General features: G+C 36.6%; 1 protein-coding gene across 3 annotated transcripts in view; it reads right to left on the bottom strand.

Annotated features, from left to right (window-relative positions):
• Positions 1-17,875, bottom strand: part of HOMER1 (homer scaffold protein 1) — a 171,058-nt gene that overhangs the window by 81,900 nt on the left and 71,283 nt on the right. For all 3 annotated transcript variants that reach the window (XM_036734320.1, XM_036734313.1, XM_036734329.1), the window contains exons 3-4: positions 15,867-15,998; positions 4,569-4,661 (exon numbers count right to left, since the gene is read on the bottom strand). In XM_036734320.1, the coding sequence (XP_036590215.1) occupies positions 4,569-4,661; positions 15,867-15,998 (225 nt within the window). The remainder of the gene's footprint in view (positions 1-4,568; positions 4,662-15,866; positions 15,999-17,875) is intronic.

The raw sequence follows: 17,875 nt of genomic DNA, 5'->3' as shown, positions 1-17,875 counted from the left end.
AACAAAGAGAGAAAGTGAAAAAATGAGAAAGGAAGGAAGGAAGGAAGGAAGGAAGGAAGGAAGGAAGGAAGGAAGGAAGGAAGAAAGAAAGGAAGGAAGGAAAGAAGGAAGGAAGGAATGAACGAAAGAAGGAAGAAAAGAAGGATGGAAGGAAGGAAGGAAGGAAGGAAGGAAGGAAGGAAGGAAGGAAGGGAGAAAGAAAAATAATTTTAGATCTGAAAGAGAACTTAAACTTACAGTAAAGGCTGCACATTTTTACAAATGAAGACATAGAAAAGTGAAGGGGCATGTCTAGCATTACGATGCTACTTAGTAGTAGAATCCCACCCCCACCCTCCATCCCCCCCAAAAAACAGCCACAGACTGTCTCCTCTTAACACAATTAGAAAACAAGACTGAGACTGCTGGCATCTAATGAAAAATAATTCATCCAAAAGAAGAATGTTAAAAAGGTAGCACGAATTCCACACCAAGAGTTTGCCTTTATCATATGTATTAGAAAAATGAAATAGATGGCTGAAGACCTAGAGGGGCTTGTGATTTACATAATGGAGGGAAAACCCACCCCCAATGAAATCGCTGATCAAAATAAGGATTATTTTATGAAGATGGAGAAATGTTAATGAAGGTGGAGAAAAAAATTATTAACACATGATTCAACTTAATCCTGGGAAGGATCTTAGAAATTACACAGTCCAATTCCCTTATTTTACAGGAAAAGTATTAGACATAGGGACAACCTGGGTTTGAACTCCAGCTCTTCCACTCACTACTTCTATGACCTTTGTACAAGTGATTTGATTTCTTTAGGTTTCAGTTTCTTCACTTGCTGAATGAGGGAGCTGGATTAGATGGCCTCTGAGATCCTTCCAATAAATGTGTAATTGTGAGAGGTGAGGTGCACAGAGTCATAGTTAGCTAGTGGCAGTGCCTGCACTAGAGCTGAAGAGAACATAAATTCCTTGAGGGCAGAGATGTTGTGTTTCTGTCTTTGTTTCCTCAGCACCTAGAGCAGTTTGTTGTATACACATGGTAGGCACTAATAAATATTTGTGGAATTGATTCTCCTGATTCCTAAAGCCCTGCCCAATCTGGCTCCCATCTATTCTGCCAGATTTATTTCATATAATTCAGTTTCACATACACTGTGTTCCAAACTGACTTACAACCTACTTCCTGGGCTCAGTTTTCCATTTCCTGGTTCCCCCAATCCTAAAATGTATTCTTCTCACCTCCCCCCTTGGTTTCCCTCAAGGCTCAGTTCAGGTACCAGCAATTTTCCAGCTGTCCGTACTCTCTCCCCTCCTTGAAGAAGTTTTACTTTTCTGTGGTGTGTATCTCTCAGCAGAAGGTAAATCTCTGGAGGGCAGAGACTGCTTATATGTTTGTTCTCCTATTTCCCAGCACCTAGCACCGTGCCTTTTATACAACAGATACATAAACGCCAGAGGAACTACATTTTTCTTTAACATAGCATTCTTCCTCTAGATAAGACTGTTTCCCCCAAAGAGGATCAATAAGAAACATGATACAAGGCAACTTATTTAAGTATATTCCTTTAATTAAAGGAATCTGACGAGGAAAGCATTATCTTTGCCATAAATGTCAGGTACCTTTCAAAATATGCCCATTAAAAGGTGGGACTTTTTTGAAATATTCAAAGGCCAAGGCATCTCTTGACTCTCCACTGGAATGCCTAGATAGTGCTTCTCACATGAGGCAGAATACAGACTGACCCTTGGGTTGGGTTAAACTCTGAAAGTCAGATATTACTTTCCAGCTGGGCATGGTGTACATTCCTTTGAATATTATGTGCTGCTAAGTTAGGTCTTTACTGGGATTGGGGCCTGGGCAGCCAAAAAGCTCTGTGAGTTCAAAATGAAACAGAGCTTAAATGGGAATACAAAATAGTTTGGTAGTCAGGGTGAAAGATGAGTATATTGAGATCAGAACCCTCAAAATGACCATTTTCTTGGTCCCTTCCGTGTAAAATAAATGAATAAAGGCAAAAATAAAAAAAAGGTCAACTAGGGATAGCATATTTAGTCTCTGAAGCACATTTTCACATTAAAACTTATAAAAGTTTTTTTACAAGAAAAAATTTGAAAAGAGGAAAGCAAAATTTACATTGACTTATATAATTTTTTGAAAGACATAATATTCTCTCTGAACCATGCCTCTGAGGCAAGTGACACTTTTAAAGGGATTTCTGCTACTACTTAAGTGTATGTGAATATATGAAAATAAAAGAATGATTAGGGAGGCTTTCTGGGTAAGTCAATACTATAGCAAACTGTAATTGGGGGACATTAGAGACCCTCGGATCATGCCATTATTGGAATTGCTGTGGAATCTGCAAGAGTGAGGCACCAGTTTATTGCTGAACTCCAACAATTAGATTAGCTTTAATAAGTCAACCTAAACCAGCCCTCTAGGCTTAAAGGGACAAAAATATACAAAAACACAAAAGGGCTATGCCAATGGAGATAGGAAAAAAAGAACTCTCCAAAAGTGATCATCAAGTTATTTCAACAAACCACCTTGGACCAGGGATCAATCTGAATCAGTCCAAGAATACCGCATTTTAAGTAGAAGTAAATATGACTTAAAAAAAAAAGGCTCCCTTTCAGGTGCTTGCAAAAATTTAAGAATTTAACTTTCTACATCCCCAAAGAATCACTGAACTAAAGACAATATAAATGGGGTGGGGTGAGGGAGATGATAGCAAGTGGGTAGATGTGGTTTCTCCAATTTTCAATCAATAATTTGGCTAAATCAATTAATTTACTTTACTGCATATTTTTCCCAGCCAAAAGAGACAGTAGATATTACCAATCATTAAAATTATCTAACAGAAAATGATTAAATTCTGGTGACATTTAAATAAATGATATTCCTTTATACAACAACACTGTAAAGACAAATAACTTTGAAAGACTTAAGAAATCTGATCCGTGCACTGACAAACCACAATTCCAGAGGATGTACTAATAATGATCTCTATTACCCACCTCCTAACACAAGTGGTGGACTCAATGTACAGTGAGACACATATTTTTGGACATGGCCAGTGAGGGCATTTATTTTGTTTAACTCTGCATATTTCTTACAAGGATTTTTTTTTCCTCTCAATGGGAAGATGAGATTGGTTGGGGGATAGGGTGTGTTCAGGGAAGACTAGTTCCTCTGGTGTGAGGGCTGCCAAGTCTTCACAGGACAGGAGATAGGAGGGAGAGAAAATAAATGCTTAATTGGAAAGAAAAAAAAGTTTTAAATATATGATACGATTTATAAAGTACCCTATTCTTTTATATATCAAAACCAAAAAGCCCTAAGGGTTTGGGCATTAAGGGTATGCTATCCCCAATTGCCCTTTTTATTTTGCCTTTATTCATTTATTTTACATGGAAGGGACCAAAAAATGGTTATTTGGGGAGTTCTCATCTCAATATGCTTATCTTTCACCTTGACTACCAAACTATTATGGATTCCAATTTAAGCTGTTTCACTTTGAACTCTTAGAGATTTTTGGCCACCCAAAAAGCTTATTTTAGAAAAAAAATAATCATTTCAGAGAAATGCTCTATTTACCAGACTGTAACATGTCTTAAGACTACTGTTACAAATAAATTACTTTTAGCAAACTATGCTAATGCCAAAAAAAAAGGTTATGGGTTTTCTCTTTAAGTCACAAAACACATGGTGAACTCTGCTATTGTGGAGTGTCAGAGATGACTCTGGGTTCCAGAAGACTAGCTCTAGCAAGTCCTAACCTTCAAAGACTTGGAAGACAAGCCTGGCAATGGCTGGATTTGTCATGCTAGTGTAGGACCTAACTTCAGAGGGGCTCATCTCCAGAAGGGTAACTCTCAGGTCATAGATTTTTTTGGCCACAGCAGCAGGATGACCACCAGCTAAGAGTAAAAGGGTTATGGTCTAGTCACGGAAGGGAGGACATCCACTGACAAGATCACAAAATACTGAGATTAATTTAATGAACCTGATGAATAGTATTTCAGACCCATTTCAGGAACCTTTATTTGGAACTTTGATTAACTTTCAGAAGAAAGGTATGATGAAGGAAAGGTTAATAGGCACTAACTCAACTTGACAGTTTGGGGGGAAAAAAGCCACTTATCAATGACATTTATAAAAGTATAACCTTTACAGTGTGTTGAATATTTCTGGGTTTTAAGTAGGCATGAGGAAAGTATCTGCTGAAATTATTTTAGGTTTTCCCAATCTATAGAATTAGGATTATAAGAAATAACATAGCCATCATATGTTTAGTTAACTTATTTTACCTCAAAGTACTTTGTAGACTTTAAAAAAACTTGTTTTAACATTTAAAAGCTAATTTTAATAAACCAAACTCCTTTGGATCAATAGAGCATGGAACCATTCTCCACCAATACAGGCAGAATTTTTTTTTTTAAAAGCTGCCTTTCTATTTCTGTTTTGAAAACTACCTTGATTTTCTCCATTATTTTTCCAGATTCAAACTGAGAATAAAAGAAAGTGCCTGGCACACCCAGCCTGACAGAGGAGAGAAAGAGCTTGATACCCACCTGGGAGGGCGTACTTGTGAGCTCCATCTTCTCTTGGGATTTCTCCTTTGCTAATCGAGCAGCTTCTTTGAATTCCTGAAACTTTTCTGCAAACTGAAGGCATGAAGAAAACTATATACATTAATCAAACAAAAAGCTATTTCATAAAATGTACTTTGAGAATTTTCTACATGAATGGGCTTTGGGAGAAGATGCATTAAGTATGTGAAAAAAATCAATTAGGCATCTCTGGTACTAAAATGGTGACAAAACAAAGTATTAGATGAAACCTCCGAAAGTTACATTAACATATTGCTAACACTTCTAGTATCAGCAAATCTAATAAAATGTCATAATATTAAGTGGGGGCAAAACTCAATAAGAGAAACAATATATTAATCCAGACAGGATCCCCTTCAAATAGACTTTATTTTGATTGCTCATCACGCAGATAACTGGATTTCCCATAGCAGCCACTCTTGAGAAGTGTATTTGAAAAACGCTTTTAGTTTTTATATTACGTTATTTTCATCAATATACGTATCCTATAGTAATGTTGAAGTACTTCTCATTTCTGTACTAACATCATCAATAGATGCTAGCTAGCTCTGGGAATAGTGTTTTAGTCAACAGCTGGTGCAATGTCAGCAGAAAGGAAATGAAGCATTCCACGGCGTCTACAGAACTGGCAGCACTTACAAAAGCAAAATAAATTAAATGAAATGCTAAGTACTGAGAGCACTTAGGAAATTATAAAAAGTTATGGTTAAAAATGAACAGTATCTCTTTACTTTCTGAAGGTAGTGGCCTACTAGTGTATTTCTATCATCGGTGTATGTTAAATTTGCCAAGAAGATTGATCATAAAAAAAAAACCACCAAAAGGCTCGCCTTGATGGAGCTGGAGCTGGAGTAAAAATAAAGGAAATGGAGTTACAGTCAAGCCTGACCAAACTTCCTCTTATGTTTCTACCCTATTTCCATTTTGGGAAGAAAGAGGGTACTCTATAGCAGTTCAGCCTGCCCAAAGGGTAAAGAAACAGAATAAATGTGCATTTATGTGTGTGTATGTATATGTACCCATATATACACACACGTATCTATACACATTATCTGTGTATGTGTGTATGTATATATATACATATATAAGCATGCTGCACACTTAGGAATAATGTTATTGAAATTTTTGTAGAATCTACAAGATATAGGCATCAGTTTGATGAAATCTCAGGTATATTTATATCAATAAAGTTCTCTGCTAGCTCCAAAGAAGCAAAAATAATTTCTGACTAGGAATTAAAAGAATTGTATACATATAGATAAATATATAAAGTACATAAAATGTATATACACACTATGTGTATATATATATATATCAATATACACATACCCTATACATAAAGATATGTATACATATGTGTAAGTATGTGTGTGTGTGTGTGTATTCACACTTACTCAGATAAGGGCAAACATTGCTTTTCATCTCAAGCACTGTATACCACTTACAACCTGATTAAATCTATTTCTCCCTAGTCCTTTAAAATTGAAGGTGAGAAAATTTGGAAAACTAAATAGGTTCTAAGTCGGATAAAAAGTAAAATAAAAGCAATGTTAAAACAAATTTCCTGTGATACAATTTGTCACAGTATTTATATAAAATACTCCTTCCTCATTCCCAATTAGCATTCTAAAGTTAGTGTTCAAAAATCACTGTCAACTTCATATGAACTCACAATATCTTTTCAACTTTTATTGTCTCATCAAGGTATAAAGTTCAATTAAAATGAGATTAGTTGCTTAATAGTGGTATTTCCTTGTGCCTAGAATGGCATCCCCATACTTTCTTCCCACATCTACCTGTTAAAATCATATCCATCCATAGCCCAGTTCAAGTGCTATCATGAAGCACTAATAAGAAATGATCCTTCCTTCCTTGTACCTCACTTTTTTTCATGCTTTTCTTCAATTTGTAATGTTTTGTATTACTACTGCATATCTGTATATCTATATCTATCTATCTATCATATCACCTCTCCCTCCATCCTACCCCCCTAGCTAGATTATGAGCCCCCTGAAGAATAGGCCTCCTTCTTAATTATCTTCCTACCAATGCTTTGCACATTGTAGAAAGACCATTAATAAATGGGTGCTTAATGAATAAACATACCCAAACTCACACATCTTAATAGAAAGGTAGCCAATTTTAATAGAGGGAACAATGAATTTAATATTAGGAGACCTGAGTTCATATCCTGACTCCACAACTCATTACCTTGGTGACCTTTGGCATGGCACCTGAAGTCTCAGAATCCCATTTTCTTCATCTATAAAAGAGAGATTCAGACAAAATGCTACATCTATTTCCCCTATGAAATGACCGCATCCTCTTCAAAGGAGTCACCTTAGGAATCTATATATTTATTTCAGTGGTGCTAGTAGTGAAAAGACTTTTGGAACTCCTCTTTTGGGGTTGAAGTCTGTGTAAATTATTGATGAACTCTGATAGCAATCTCATTCCTCTATGATTATACTTAACTTGGGAGCCCACTTAGTCACGTACCTCATTCACCAGATTTGTTTCTGAAAATGTTTAGCTACCATAAAAAAAACATATCCACCCTAAAAGGACACAAATTAGGCACTGCTGAGGACATTCAAAAGCAATTCCCAAATAAGAGTTCAAAAATGTATTTGAATAACATCAGCATCACTGGAATAAGTATAGAGCCTCTCAGAATGTCTACTCTGAAGAGAAAAACATTCTTTGGTTCATATGAATCGATATGATTGTCTGAAAAATAACCTTACATCTTTGTTTCTAAAATGCCACTGCTTATATTTCATTCATCTCTAGTCTACAATTCACGAAACACACCTTAACAAGCTGATTACATGTCATGCTCTTGGCCAGATAAAATCCCACTTACAAAAAAACAGTCTGATTCAATGACAAAAGGGCCTGATTTCTTCAGCTCATTCAAGACTCATGGTTAAAAAAGATCTTAAAACCAACAGTTCTTGAATGATAAACCTAAGACTTTAAAAATAATTCTTCTTTAAAGGATCTTAAGTAATTTCTGTTTTAGGATGAAAAAAAAAATTCAGGCTTTGCACAAGGTTCAATACTTCAAAATATAAAACAGACAGTGTAGTGAATGGGGGAAAAGACCCCCCCCCCCCAAATACCCCAACAAACACTGGACCTGGGGATGAGATATGAATCCAGGTTTCCTAATGCTGACAAGTATTAGCTATTTGATCATAGGGCAGGTCATTTAAACTCTTAGCCTCAGTTTCATCATCTATAAAAGTAAGGGAAAGAATATAAGCAATACCTATTTCACCAGGACGAAAGGCAAGCATTTTGTAAACCTGAAAAAGCTATATAAACTTAGGCTCTAATTCTATTCCACGGGATCTTGCACAAAAGTGCTTAATAAATGCTTCTTAATAAACCATTATCACTCTAAATCTGCACTTGGGAAACCAGAATGCTTGAGTGAAAAAAGAGCAAATTGCCCCCTCTGAAATGATCTAATCTATCAAATGAGGGAAGCTGGTCTAGTACTCAAAAGCTCTAAATACTTACTAACACAATGAACCCGGAAGTTGGGGCAGAAGTGACGGGGAGTTCAGACTGCTTAGGAGACCTACATTCAAAATTTAGTATAAAACCTTGGGATAAAAGGAAACATGCTTCAAAATCATGTTGAGATGTCTTACAAATGTCAATTATAGGCATATGGAGCCAGGGACAGGAGATGAAGCTTGACTTGCCTCTCCATTAGACTCACCAGGAGATGAGACAATCCATTTAGCTGCCATTGCTAATAATTTAAAAAACTTTCTTCCTTCTATCAAGATGCTTTGAGTCAAATAACTAGTTTGGAGCTAACTAAAGTGAAAAAATACAGCATCTAATGATATGGGTTTTTTTGCTCTTAAGTATTCCATATTAGTTTTTCCTTCACTGCTTCTTTAATCCTAGGTAATGACTTTCCAGTTGCTCAACTTCTCCTAATGCTTTCATGCTTCTTTCTAACTGAACTAACTTGTGAAACACCTGTCACTTCTGGACTTATAAAGCTTCATATCTATGCAGTTTCTGGGAAACAGCTTAGTTCTATTCTGAGGTCTATTCTACTTGCTAAAATGAGAGAAATTTTAACTGTGTAGGGTCTCTTCCAAAATTTTGACACTGTGGTTGACAGTTGCATTATTGCACTGAATAAGTAGCAATAACAAAGTATTTTCAATATAACATTACAGTTTAAACAATATAGATTCCTTTACAGTGTGGTTCTTGACTTATACAAATTGATCACATAAATGGTTAACCCAGGGTGCACAGGAAAATTGGATGATTTAAACACTCCATTCTCCAACCATAATACTTCATTTAGATGCTATTGTGTTGTTGTATTCGTTACAGATTTCCATATGGATTGCACAATTACAGGTAGCAAGGTAGCTGTAATGTTTAAGAAGTAAATTATCTTCATGAATAATGGAATGATTCCTCAATCCTAGAAATTAAAATTTTCTATATCTTTTTAGTCATTTTTCTTTGATATGTAACCCTCCTCCCCATGCCCCCCCCATTCAGGACATCATTTTCATCCAAATTAAAAAAACTAAAATCAAGGATTTATAAATGCCAACTATATGCCAAGCACAGGAGATACAAAAACAAAAGTGAAACAGTCTCTGGCCTCAAGAAGCATATAATCTACCAGGGGAGACCAACAGGAGGACATAAGTATATACAAAAATATATATAAAATAATTAGTGAGGGAGTCAGGAAAGGCCTCCTGTAGCATGTGACGCTTCCTGGGAGTTTTGAAGGAAATGAAGAAAGTTAAAACTGAGAGATGGAATGTCAAGGGTGAGCAATAGTACAAGGCTAGACTGGTTGGACAGCACAGTAGATACAAACATATGATTTCATGATTAATAAAGGAGAAAATTAAAGAATTCTATGGAAATTGAGCTGCTTTCTCAGTTAATCCAGCCATCAATGAATTATGATGAATAACTGCTTTGAGAAATACACTTAATTGTTCTTCTAGCGTGAAGTAATGAATTGGTGTCTATTTAGACACTTAGTTTGCTTGAAATACAAATTGTAGCTAATCTTCTAACAGTGATTATTTAATTTTTTTGATAGTGGGCTGTTATAAAAATTTCAGCCCAAAGTCTATAAAGCATAGTTAAGATTTTGGACTAAAAAATGTTGGTTTGGTTACACACAATGTGGTAGAAAGAAACTGGCTCTAGGGTGGGAAAACTTGAGTCCAAATTCTATTTCTAATGCCCATTACTTGTGTAACCATGGGCAAGCTACTTAAGCTCTCAGCCTCAGTTTCTTCATCTGTAAAATGCAGGGGTTAGACTAGATGACCTCCGAGGTTCCTTCCAACTCTACCTTTATGATTCTATGCCTTGTAAATAAAGAACTCCAAGCTAAAACAATAACTCAACTTAACTTTATGTGGTATATAATGATAAAATGAATCAAAGAAAGATTCCTTACCACTTTTCTGGAAAAATTAGTTAGAACGCTAGGAGATTTGGGTGACTTGTATTTATAAGACTAAGCATAAGCACTGTTTGTACATTTCCTCTCTTCTCCAATACTGACCATCTTTTAAGTCAGCTTTTATGTGGAGAGCCTCCTCTGCTATTTTTCTAATCTTTAATATCTACCTAGGCCAGGCCTGTACAACCTGCAGCCCACCAAAGGATTTCAGGTGGCCCGCAAAAAACAACCTCTACATTTTTCCTGGGCTGCCCAAAATCCTGTGGGGGGATGCAGGTTGTGCCGGCCTGATCTAGGCCTTGACAACTTTGACTTTGTATTTCCCTTTGTGGCTTAGTGTTCTACCACTGCAGTTCTTAATCAGGGCCCAGCAAACTTGCTCTTAAAAAAAGAATAAAGACAAAACTGATAACTGTAATTTCAATGTAAGTGGTCTCCTTCATCATCCTATGTATTTCATTTAAAGCATTTAGAAATATAATGCTAATGAGGTTTCTCTCTAGGTTTTACTAGACTCCCTAAGGAGAGCCAGCCATGTCATCGAAAAGGTAAAAAATTCTTATCTTAACACACCTAGAGCAACTAGTCTTAACACACGTGGATCAACTAGAGAAAATCTGGCTTAAGTTTGTCTAAAAATAAATGAAAATGTTTAGGAGGAGAGTAATTTTGATTTTGGTTATTAATAATTTCCCCATGTGGTAGTCGATTATAAATTTTTCTTATCTAAATTAAATATACTGAGTATTAAAACACTGAAGGAGTTCTGAAGACACAGAATAGAGTCTAGGAGGGAAACTGGAGTTTCTTAATCTAGAAAAGTCCAAGATTAACAGATGATTGTAAGCACATGAAGTATTTTTTTAATAAGGTAGACATGGTTTTCTCTGTCCTCTGAAGACCCAAGAAGTAGAATTCAGTCAAAATCAAAGCAAGCTTTGATTTCATGAATTACAGATTGAATCTTCAGATTCTAAATGAACATTTAGATTTCAATAAGAATTCACCTAAATATCAAGATGACAAATACTATTATGCTATCTTTGTTTTTTAAGATATATAAACAAATATATACATATATGTATATATGTTCATGTGTAAAACCTAAGCATAATTAGTTCTATAAATTTACTACTTACTGTATGAAATGATACACTTTAATTTTTCTAAAACTTGCCCCTTTCGTGGTACAAAACGAACTGTCCTTGATTTATATCTAAGAGAGTGACTTCACTTTGATGCATTAGAATTTTGTAAATAAATCTATTTATTCCATCTATACCTTGAATGATTTTACAGGTTTTGATCACTACCCCTTCAGCTTTCATCGTTACAGAATGAACAATGTTAAACTTTAAGTATGTCTCTCCTCCCCCTGATCCTTTTGGTTCTCTGGACTTTCTCCAGTTTTGCTATAACTTCCTTAAGGTGTGAAAGCCAAAAGCACAGGTTATGATAAGCCTGGATGCAGCACGGTTCCATGAGGAAAGGATGATTATTTCTTGGGTTTACAATACTATTCCTGATGGTATTGTGGACGTAGTTGGTCTTTTTGCCATAACACCACACAAAGCATGTATTTTCTCAGCTATCATCTCCATCATCTTTTCCTGGGTCACAATGATAGGCTCCAAGCTTGTCATCCCATGGATTCTTTTTTCCTAAGGATATTGCCCTCATATCCATTTATGCTCAGTCTGCTCTACCATTTTTCTGCCTATTCCCACAACTCTTAAAGCATCATCTAAAACTTAGAAAATTTCATAATGAACTCCTTTTTAAAAGCTCATGCAAACTGAATCCAGGATTCATGTTTACTTGTGACCACTTAGCCCTGCTTTTTTATTATCTTAGGGGCCAACTCTTCCAGCAACAGTATGGCAGTAATATTTCCTCCTTCATGGGCCAGTTCACCTGAGTCACATAATTCTGGTCATCGACGACAAGACAGAGTGGTATGACGATGTGGTAAAGCCCCAAATTAAAGGGGTCATAAGGTCTCCTTTTTAAGAGACTGCCTATACTCAAATGCTTCAAGAGCTATATGCTCTGAAAAAAAGCTTCAAGGAATCTTGTATTTTTAAAAAATTATTTTACGACCTTTTGAGGATCAGACATCATCGGAATTTTCTTTTTCAAAAAAAGACATGATTTTTAATTCCTTCCTATCTACTTCCCATAATAAGCAATCCAAATAATCTACTGTTAGGCTGAGGGCATGATTATCACATGCTGGTTATTGAACAAATTAGTTACTGAGAAGTTGCCTTTTTCTAAAAGATGAACAGCAAGTGTCTTGTTGGAATAAATCCCACAGTGATATTTGTTATGAAGCTTTGAGAGTAAATGAAGACTGAAAAATCTCCTTGTTGCTTCATTCAGAGATCTACTAATCTCCACGTTTGCTTTATTAATCTAGCTGTTTTAAAGTATACTATATACTTTACTGCATGAAAAGCACTACTTTAAAGGTTATAAGAGGGTGTTTTGCTGAAGAACTCTCCAGCTGGAAAACAAAATGGTTTGAAATTAAAAGAAGGGAATGATCATCCATGGATTTCATCATGAGGAAGAATACATACTAGCCTTCACATAACTTTGATAAGTTAGCCATGAAATTGTCTACAGCCCCCAGGCCAAAACCCCAAAATGCTATTCCCCATGATGATTGTGGTACAACATCTGAAAGGATCCATGCTCAACACAGCACATGAGAAAATGAAAATCTAGGGAAACGAAGGGCTTCAAAAAGAGACCTGAAGAAAATGGGAAAAAAGAAGCACAGAATAGATGAAACAACAACAGAAGTGCTGAACTTTATCTATTGTGTTGTCATTATTGTGTGAAACATAAAAGTGGACTGTCAGATAGAAACTATTCTATTCAAAGTTCATTGCATGCACCTTTTCCTGGCAAACAGTGAATTTATAACAGACTGTTAGATTGTAAACTCCCTGTGCGCAAGTGCAATACCTCAACATCTTTCCATCCCAGTGGAGAAAGTGTTTTGCAGATCAAAGGTATTGAATGGACGATTATTCAATCTAAATGAATCCTCAGTATGTGACAAAACAATCCAAGCCAATGTATTTTTTCACAGAAATTAGTGATCTCTTCTGGAGGATTTAGATGTGAGCTTGGACAGCAACACATTTTTGAATGAAGACTGTGTTTTCAATGGTGTAGAGAGCTCCCAGGAGGAGAAACTCCCTACATGAATGCAGGTTAGCATACTGTATGCATCTTCTACTTTGAAAGGTGACATGCTTTGCCCAGGGAATCACAGTCAGTCTGTGTCAGAGAAGAAACTCAAATCCAGGTCTTCCTGGCTTCAAAGCCATTTCTCTATTCAACATGCCATGCTATCTATCCAGTCAAAGAACCAGGATTCAAATCCCAGTTCCTACGTGACCTTGGGCAAATCACGTTATTACTCTCGCCCTGAGTTTCTCGATTAGTAAAATGAGGGTAATGAGGGTATTAAGGTCCTTTCCAGACCTACAGCTATGATGCCATGATTATAATTAGCTTTCTAAAGGCATTCCTCATAATAGCCTTTCCAAGCTTTCTATTCTCTCCTCAAGCATCCCACATGCCATACCCTCAACAGTGGGCCTTAGGCTGATTTTTGAGAAAAGAGGAAGCCGTGTGTCATGAGCTCCCTTTTCTCCTCTACTCAATATCTCAAAATCCTTAGACACCATCCCCCATTCTCTGCTCTTTTACTCCTGTCTCTGATGAAGAAATGGCCCCTTTCTTCACCAAAGCTGATCTCTCTACTTATATCCTTCATCTCAAGCCTATGCCACTCTTGATTCTTCAGTCTGTCACTATCTACTGGGTCCTTCTCTCATGCCTACAAAGATGGCCAAGAAACTCTCACCCTTAAAAAACCCTCACTTGACTCCACCGTTCTTTCTGTCTGCTGTTTGATACTTGACCATAGTGTCCCTTCAGGCTACTGTTTCATATTCCTCCTTTTTGTAATCAAATCTGTGCACTCCTGTCCTCCCCTTCCTTTTTTCTCATTCACTTTTCAAACTCTTGAAATCTGGCTTCTGGCCTCACTCCGCAAGCTAAAGTTACCAATTGTCTCATAACTGACAAATCCAATGGGTTCTTTGTTCTTTGTAGTCCTCATCCTTCTTAACTTCCAAAGCAGGAGACACTTGGGACTACCTTCTCTTCCTGAATGCTCTCTGGGCTTTTGTGACGCTGCTCTCTTTTGGTCCTCTTCTCCTGCCTGTTTGGTTACTCCTCTACTCAATTTGTTGGATCATCATCCATGTTTGTCATTATCTCTAATTATAGATGTACCTCAGGATTTTAATGAGTCCTCTTCTCTTCTCTCTTTATATTCTTCTCACAGCGATCCCATCAACTCCCTTGGGTTCAGTCTTCTCTATGCACATGACTCCTACATTCTGCCCTAGCTTTTCTACTGATCTCTGTTCCCACATCACCAATTACATATTGGATATGTCCCACTGGAAGTCCCATAAGTATTTCAAACTGATGGCCAAAACAGAACTTCTTATCTTTCCCCCCAAAAAACCCACAGCTCTTCCAAATTTCCATATTAAAGGTGAAGGTATCATCATGCTTCCAGTCATCCAGGTCCACAATCTGTATCATCCTCAATTCTTCCTTCTTGATCACCCCCCTCCTCTGCCACATCCAAGTCTTGTTGATTCTCTCTCCAAAATATTTCTCAAATGCGTCCCCTTTCCTCCACTCACATGGCCATGCCCTAGTTCAAGTCCTTACCCCTTTTATCCTTGGCTAACTGCAATAATCTCCTAATTACTCTCCGTGCTTCAACTATTCTTCCTTATGAATCTGTATTCCAGGTAGTTGCCAAATAGACCATATGACACCCCTCTCAAAAAACTGATGGAACCTTGACTTCTAGGATAAAATATAAGCACTTCTGCTTAGGATTTGTAACCCTTCACAAACTAGGTCCAGTTTAAATATACATTATTGCCTCTAAAACCCCACAGTCCAAACTGGACTAACCTGGTGTTTCTTGTATACAACACTCTATCTCTCAGGTCTGTGCCTTTGAACTGGCTGTTGGTCATGTCTGGGTGCACTCGCTCCTCACCTCTGCCTTGTGGAAACTCTAGCTTCCTTCAAAGCTCAGCTCAAGTTGTTCATTCATTTCAGTTGTGTCTGACCCTTCATGACCCCATTGACAAGGATACTGGAGTGGCTTACCATTTCCTTCTCCAGCTCATTTTACAGATGAGGAAACTGAGGCAAATGGTTACGTGACCTGCCCAGGGTCACACAGATTGTGTCTGAGGCCAGATTTGAGCTCAGGAAGATGAGTCTTCCTGACTCCAGGTCTGGCACTCATGCACTGCACCACCTGGCTGCCCCAGCTCAAGTGCCATATTTTAAATGGGGCTTTCCTGAGCTCCCCAAATTACTTTTCCCCAAAATACAAATATGCAGTTTATATTTACATGATTGTGTCCGTGCTTCCTCTATTAGCATGCAAACTTGAGGTGATCGTGGACTACTCCGTTTTTATCTTTGTATCTCCATTTCCCAGCATAATGCCTAGCACTTTATAGTAGGCACTTGATAAATGCTTGCTGGTTGATTGATTTTATAATCTTCTGGTCTGACTGTTGGATGCCGTAGGATTAGGACCCTCAAAATATCTATCTTTGTTTTCTTCATCTTGTAATAAATCTAATATTATGCATTATTTAAATCTTCTAATGACTGAAATAAACATATTTTCAATTAGGGTTAATGATTTAACTTACTTTTGTAAGATGATGCTCAGAGGAGAATCCCAAACCATAGACAGTATTTGCCCTGCTGTCTGCCCACTGGCCAAACTTCTGAGATGTTTTAGTGAATGTCATGTTTGGGGTGATGGTGCTATTTATTATTGCCTGAAAAAGAAAATAGAATCATCTGAATATCAAGTCAAACTTTGAACAGTTACACAAGCACAAGGCATTTTAATTACTGACTACAACTTCCTTCCCCATCAAATATTTCAACTGAATGATTTTTGAAATATGATAATTTTAAAGTTTCTCACCTCCTCCTTTCCCCTCTGAAAGTTTGACCTGGCAAAGCAAAATAACTAAAACAAGATTAAATTTTAAGAAGCAAGAGGAGAAATTAAGTGTAAGGGTTATGAACAAAAACGGATATTGTATTCTTTGTCCTATATACACAAAATGATGCTATTCACCCACCAGTAGTAGGACATGCACTCTGAGATCGTTCCACAGCAGTGACTAGTTCCAACAAGCTATAAACACACTCTCGTTCATTCCTCTTGTATCCAAGTGTATGCATTTTTAAGACAGCTGCTGGGGTTAAGGGTAAAAGTCTGTAGGAGTATTTCTTTGGGAAGATAACTGGACCATATGGAGGATCAAACCCACAAGCTCATTAGCCTCATATTCCAAAGAACTGAGCTAACTGAACCAGAATAAAAATGAAAGAAATCCCTAAATATTTCATTTAATGTATTTTCCTGCATTTATTGCTTGAAAAAAGCAATTGAAGCTTCATCTTCCCGAATGTATTATAAAAAATTTTCATTGCAACAAAAACTCTATAATTTCTGTAGTTTTATAAAAAACTCACAACTCATATCGCTATGATAACCAGTCTATTGTATGTTAGCTGAGTGATAACCCATAGGAACCCAGATTAATGTAACTATGTAAGTCCAATGTAAGGGACCTCATTCCAGTCCTGTAGGTATATAGAATTCAACTATTTTCAGTCAACTAATCAATATCCACCAAAATCTAGGCTGAATTAATGAACTGTAACAATAGGGAAAATCAGCAGTATGCTACTCTTTAAAAACCAGCTTTCCAAGGGAAAAAATGCATGCATGACACTCTTTTGAGATTAATCTGCATTGATGATTTCAGAAAAACCTGGAAAGACTTACATGAACTGAGGCAGAGTAAAGTGGGCAGAACCAGGAGAACATCGTGCACAGTAACAGCAATGTTGTACAATGAATTAACTGTGAATGACTTTGTTATTCTCAGCAATACAATGATCCAAGACAATCCCAAAGGATTCATGATGAAAAATGCTATCCACCTTCAGAGAAAGAACTGATGGAGTCTGAATGCACAGTGAAGCATACCATTTTTCACTTTGTTTTTTAGAGGGGGGTGGGTTTCAAGTTTTCTTCCAAAAAATACTAATATGGAAATATGTTTTACATGATTGCACATGTATAACCCATATCAGATTGCTTACCTTCTCAGCAAGTAGGAGGAGGAGGAAAGAAGGAGAGAATTTGGAACTCAAAATTTAAAAAAAAATGAAAGTTGAAAATTGTTTTTACATGTAATTGAGGAAAAATATAATTAAAAATGATTAATCTGTATTATTAACATTTTCTCCATCATCAACAAAATAATAAATCAAGCCCTGATCTGTAGTGTTTGCCAACTTCTGAGGTAGAAGCTGACTCCACTCCTCTCCCCCAACATAGAGCTAGATCTACGTTTGGCTATGAAGGAATAAGAATTTGAGAGTGCCACTAAAGAATAAAGGGTATACCTATGCAGCTATACACACACACACACACGAGTATATATATATATATATATACACATGTGTATGTATATATAGATATACACAAACACACATCCAGACACAACACTACAGAGTAAAAGGCCTTATATTAGTTATATGGATAATAGTAAAGTACATTTAGTAAAGTATACAATATCACTTAATAAATGCTTATTGACTTCACATATAGAGAGAGCATCCTAGATAACCA

The sequence above is a fragment of the Trichosurus vulpecula genome, chromosome 1, assembly GCF_011100635.1.
Source record: "Trichosurus vulpecula isolate mTriVul1 chromosome 1, mTriVul1.pri, whole genome shotgun sequence".
Taxonomy (NCBI): domain Eukaryota; kingdom Metazoa; phylum Chordata; class Mammalia; order Diprotodontia; family Phalangeridae; genus Trichosurus; species Trichosurus vulpecula.
The sequence above is the reverse complement of the archived record's forward strand: the minus strand, read 5'-3'. Positions and strand labels throughout refer to the sequence as shown.